Raw genomic sequence first — 6008 nt, 5'->3', positions numbered from 1 at the left:
TTGCTTATTAACCTCCAATAAAAACAAAATAAAAAGTGATCAAAAGGTGTTTTGTACCCTAAAATGATACCAATGAAAAGTTAAGTCGTCCCACAAAAATCAAGCCCCCACACAGGATCCATGAAATGGAAAAATAAAAAGGTTATGGGTCTTAAGATGCAGCCATGCAAAAACATTTTCTTTTTTTTTTTTAAATGGTTTTAATTGTGCAAAAGTGGTAAAATGAAAAAAAAAAGAAAAGTATTTATTATTACTGTAGCCATGCTGGCTCAGAGAATAAAGTTATGTTATTGATGCCAGAAAAATAAATGCCGTAAAATTTATAATGCAAAAACTCAGTGACAGTATTTCCGGGTCCCCCCCCCCTCCCTCCCGAAAGAGTTAATAAAAGTTAATCAGTAAGTTATGTGTATCCCAAAACGATGCCATTAAAAACGACAACTTGTCCCACAGAAAACAAGGCGATATAGATGGAAAAATACTAAATTTATAGATTTTTGAAGGCGACATCACTATGGGGTTAAAATGTTATTAAAAATATGTTATATTCCCTTTTTATTTGTTTCATTAAAAAAAGAAGGTGCTAATGTTTTGTAATATATTGCCGAAAAGCTTCTTCTATTACAGGACATTTAGGGGTAATAAATAAGTACACATGTGCTCTCATACTATGGCCACAGTGTTCACAGTGAATTTTACCAGGTTTTCTTCTTCTTTTTTAACCATTTTCCCTACAGCTCCTCTGCAGAGGAAATGAAATATTACACAGCTGACACTGAAATCAATGGGCTCTCTATGCAATGCTAGGTCCTCCAGAGCAAGATATATATATATATGGCATAAGCCTGGAAATTTCTATAGGTTCTGTAGTACAACTCCATTGAAATGAAAGCTTGAGCAGAGCCATAATATGGCCATGTGCATGAGGCCTTAGGACCCCCCATGAAAAAATTGACAGTCTGAGTGGTGGCAATGGCACGAGCATAATTGTTCTCCCAACATTTGGAATATATATTTAGCTATCTATTCAGTCATGGCACATAAAAATGTATGTCGGAGGGAAATGACCTGTTAAGAATATTGGGTAGTGTAAGACGCTGCTAGAACATACAGAAAGGTGAGCGTAAAAAAAAAAAAGACGTCTGGAAATAAGGCACATAATCTATGTCAAGCTCAGATCACTCCAATAGGAGATCCAATCCACATCTCCCCTACCTTCTTAATGTAAACCTATTATAATGACTTGCGGTCACACAATCTCCTTTTGTGGAAGAGTTCAGAAGGACATTATGTGCTATAGGAGAGGTTGCCTCAGTGACAGGTACAACGTGGTTCCAGGTTATCGGTTGATGGATGAATAGCTGGGTTGGGTCCCTGTAGCGAGTGGTCTTTTAGGTTCTCTGTCAATCACAGTGGAGTTTGACGTCTCCAGAATGGGTTCCTGGTCATCCTGGTCATGTAGGTGAGGGAGGTAGAAAAGATCAGTCAGTCCATGGAGATCTGCGGCTTTGTGGAATGTCTGCAGGACGAGCAGCATGGCCATGAGACCAAGCAAGAGGTAGACTGTGGCAGAAAAGAAGAGAAGACAAAAATAATAAGAGTTATTTTTTTTTTTTTTAGGTTTTTGGCATTTTAAGAGAAACATTTAGAACAGTTCAAAGAACGAGATTCACACAAATGTTGGCAACGGTTTGGTACATTAGACAGATGTCATAAAAGTCTGGCAGTGTGATTCCTTCAGGGCTGCCTTTTCGCCGTTGCTTCATAATAATTATCTTATACATTTTAATATCATGTTTAAAGGATAACTGTCACATTTAGACCCTAATTTCAATTTTCATATATGTAATTACTATTACCATGATATTCCAGAATCACTAACTATTAGACTTACTTGCCCCATATTTCAGAAGATTCAGCCCTTAGCAACCAGTCTGCATAAAACTGCAATTTCACTATTCAGTTAAGATGGCCGCCACTGCCCTCACCCTGAGGCTAATCCCGCCTGCCCTCACTACCCACAATGCATTGAGCTCCTCGTGCACTAGCTTCTGCACCTCAACCAATGGTTGCTCTCCACACTTAAACACGCCCTCCTCCTCCTTCTATCACATACACTTTAGGAACATCCCCCTCCCATAAACAGTGCCATCCACAGATCCACCCCCTAAAATGTGCCATCCACAGATCCCCCTCCCCGACGCTCACAGGAGTACATTTATAAACTGGAATCCGTAACTTTAATCATCGCTCATCTCTTTACTTGGAAACATTACTCTCAGCTCCGGTAACAGCAGGCAGTGCGGGCGGCGCTCACTCACTGATGTCACGTGCCTGCTCCTCCCACTAGGCGGCGCAGGCGCGTGACATCAGTGAGTGAGCGCCGCCCGCACTGCCTGCTGTTACCGGAGCTGAGAGTAATGTATCCAAGTAAAGAGATGAGCGATGATTACAGATTACAGTTAATAAATGTATAATCCTTTGAGCTGCGGGGCCCTGTATATTCTAACCCCCAGGCAAGCGCCCCCGTCACCATGGAAACGCCTGGGGGTTAGAATATACCATCGGATTTCAGTTTTTACAATCTCACTGAGATCGTGAAAACTCAGATCCGATGGTATATTCTAACCCCCAGGCAAGCGTCCCTGTCACCATGGGAACGCCTGGGGGTTAGAATATACCATCGGATTTGAGTTTTCACGATCTCACCGAGATCGTACTCGGCTGTACAGCGCTCTCACTTCCGGGAATGGATGTGAGCGCGCAGGCACGTAGCAGGGCAGCCTGCTCGTGCGTCTCCCGTCCTTTAGCGCAGCCAACAGATAGACGGACCTCTCCTAGCAACGCAGTTTTAGGGTAAGGTGAGAATAGGCGCTATTGGGGACAAATTGAATGATTTTAATGGTTTAGGAAGAATTAATATAAAATTTGAAGATGGCCACTAAGGTGATACTAATCACCTTTATCAAAATATGGAAAAAATAATAATATGACAGTTATACTTTAAGAGTTATTGGAGAAAGAAGGAGAAGGTTTGATCTATGACAAGTGGTAAAAACTGAAGCAAAATGGTGTTTGATCTAGAGGACATGAAAGGTTAAGACACATGACCAAGACCCAAATGGGGAGAGGTTACTAGTCTGCTGCCAGACCCATGTGAAAGAGGCTTGATTCCTGTGGGAACAAAGGATCCACAGAAAGCCAACATGGCATTTCCCTCAACATATGCCACTGGGGAAGAGTTGGTAGGTCCCTATATGTATATGATAGTTGGCCAATCCCACCGAGTAATGTTTCTGGACACCTTTGGGGTGAACATCACTTGCCTGAGTTGGATTACTATGGCCAATTGCTATTGTTTCCCCAATAAATACCTGCTGGAGGTATCAAGTTCCACTTTTCATGTCACCTGTGAAATAAGCAGGCACATTCTGCCGAGTGTCTACATTTTTTGGGAAGGCTGAGGAGATACCTGGTGGCTGAATGAGTAATCTTACAAGTAGGGCTAGCCTAATGCACTCCACCTTTTCCCTATTTTTGCTAACCTATAGATAGCAGAAGTATGGGGCACAAGGAGAAGGGAATGATCAGGACTACACACAAATAGACCATGGCATGGGTCTGCAAAGGAGCTGCAATCACAAAACGGTAGATTTTTCATGAAGATTGTTTGCAAAGCTGCTCCATTTCTTTTTACTTTGGGCAATTTGGAGAACCAAGAGGGCTCATAGAATTTACATTGATTGAATGTAGTTTTGGTGGGATTATTCTGTGTGAATAATGTACAGTATGTTCATCGGAGGAGAGTGAAGGTAATAGTTTCCAGCTGAGATACGACAGGGCTCATACATGAGGGCACAAAGCCTGTGCGGCAGCACATGGATGCCAGTAAGAGCCTCCGTGCACTGCCATACAGGATCCATCAGAGTTGTAATATGACCATGTGCATAAGCCCTTGTATATTTTGACAGCTTAAATGGGGTTAGGAGTCCCAAATCCAGTCAATTAATATTCTGACACCCAAAATGAATCTCAAATGGGATCTCCAGTGATCTGCTTGATCAACTAAAAAGAGAGAAGACTGCATTGCATTGTGAATGTGAATTTGATAAGTATGAATCAGAGTTTGTCAAGGGTAATATTATTTACAAAGGTCCACAATCCCAATACTTACAGGCCACAGATACTTTGTAGAGCTGACGGAGCCATTGGTTGTCCTGCTCCCCGGGGACGTAGTCACCAAGTCCAATTGTGCAAAGAGAGATAAAACAAAAATAAAACGCGTCCAGGAAAGTCCAAGAACTCTCTATGGTGCTAAATATGGCGGACGGCACCACAAGGAAACATATCAGCACTGCCAAAGCCAAGATCACAAGATGAACCTTTGCGACATTCTTGCGGTCAAAGCCTCTGCGAAGTTGGAAGTAGTGGATTGGCTGGTAAGTACAAATGGACATGAGGCGTTGGACAGCTGCACTGAGGAGCAGCAGTGTGAATGGGACACCAACCAGAGCATAGAAAATACAGAAGGCCTTCCCGGAGTCTGTGAGAGGAGTGGTATATCCATAACCTAAAAAAGAAAGAGCAAGGGACAGAATAATCATTAGTCTATAGACATAGTGCATTAGCATTACACACTGAGAAGTAATTTTCCGGCACCACCTTCTGAGATACATACAGTTATTGCATCAAGCTGACCCCCAAAGGTGTGAGGTCTAAGCATGGGGCAATTAAAAGAGCGATCAGTGGTGGAGGGGAGGTAACTGCAACTTTCTGTTTGAAGTTACCTAATATGTAAAGGCAAGGTAAGAGATGATATCTTGTACCTATTTTATTTTCCCCGAGTACAATACAAATAGGGAGAACTAGTGGTACTGACTTGTATAGTTGTGGTTTAACCTACTTTGTACACAGTTTTTGTCTCTTGTCAGCAGGTAATTGGCTCATCATATGATCTGTTTCCTCAAAGAAAATTTCAGTTTAGCAGTTTAGCGTTAAGTAAGACTGTACATTATTTCTTAAAGTAGAAACAGTTTACTGTGTGCAGAGGTGACATATTACTCATACCACAGACAGAAAGAGAGTAGATAGAGAGAGAAAGAAAGATTGAAAGTAAGAGAGAGAAAGAAAGATTGAAAGTAAGAGAGAGAAAGAAAGATTGAAAGTAAGAGAGAGAAAGAGCACAAGATAGAAAGATAAAGTGCAAGAGGGAGAAAAGATAGATAGAGCATGAGAGAGAAAGATCGAGTGAGAGAAAGATCACGCAAGAGAGAAAGATAAAGCTTGAGAGAGAAAAGATGGAGAAAGAAAAAAAAAAAAAAAAAGAGAGTGTGAGAGTAAGAACGCCAGAGCAAGAAAGAGTGCAAGGGAAATAGCCAGAGAGTGAGAAAAGTAGAGCGTGAGAAAGATGAGCTAGGAGAGGATAAAGAGAAAGATAGAGTAAGCAGAAGAGAAAGATAGAGAAAGAAAGCAAGAGAGAAAAAGAGCACAAGAGAGAAAGATGGAGCGTGAGAGAAAGAGCAAGCAAGAGAGAAAAAGCATGAGAGAGAAAGATGGAGCGTGTGAGAGCCAAATAGAGTGCGCAAGAGAAAAAGTGCAAGAAAGAGCACAAGAGTGAGAAAGATAGAGCTTGAGATAAAGATGGAGCGAGAGAGAGAAAGCTCAAGAGAAAGAGACTGTGAGAGAGAGAGAGAAAGACAGAACATGAGAAAGATGGCGCTGAGAGAGAGAGCAAGAGTAAGTGAGAAAATGGAGCATGAGAGAGAAAGCGCAACAGAGAGAGTGAGAGAGCGTAAGAGAGAAAGATAGAGCATGAGAAAGCATGCACGAGAGAGAAAGATAGAGCGTGCAAGAGAAAAATAGTTAGACAGAGTAAAAGACCACAAGAGGGAGCATAAGAGAGATAAAGTGCCAATGAGAAATATGGAGTGTGAGTGAGAAAGAGTGCAAGAGAGAGAGAGAAGGATAGAGTGTTTGAGAGACATAGAGTGCACGAGAGAGAATGATGG

The 6008-nt window shown here is 41.7% G+C and overlaps 1 protein-coding gene across 1 annotated transcript in view; it reads right to left on the bottom strand.

Annotated features, from left to right (window-relative positions):
• Positions 1-377: 377 nt before the first annotated feature.
• KCNK6 (potassium two pore domain channel subfamily K member 6) overlaps positions 378-6008 on the bottom strand; it is a 35897-nt gene continuing 30266 nt past the window's right edge. The window contains exons 3-4 of the mRNA XM_040442081.1: positions 4175-4570; positions 378-1563 (exon numbers count right to left, since the gene is read on the bottom strand). Coding sequence (XP_040298015.1) covers positions 1340-1563; positions 4175-4570 — 620 coding nt within the window. The 3' untranslated portion in view covers positions 378-1339. The remainder of the gene's footprint in view (positions 1564-4174; positions 4571-6008) is intronic.

This window comes from Bufo bufo, chromosome 8 (assembly GCF_905171765.1).
Source record: "Bufo bufo chromosome 8, aBufBuf1.1, whole genome shotgun sequence".
NCBI classification, from domain to species: Eukaryota; Metazoa; Chordata; class Amphibia; order Anura; family Bufonidae; genus Bufo; species Bufo bufo.
This window is presented reverse-complemented; position numbering and strand designations above follow the sequence as displayed.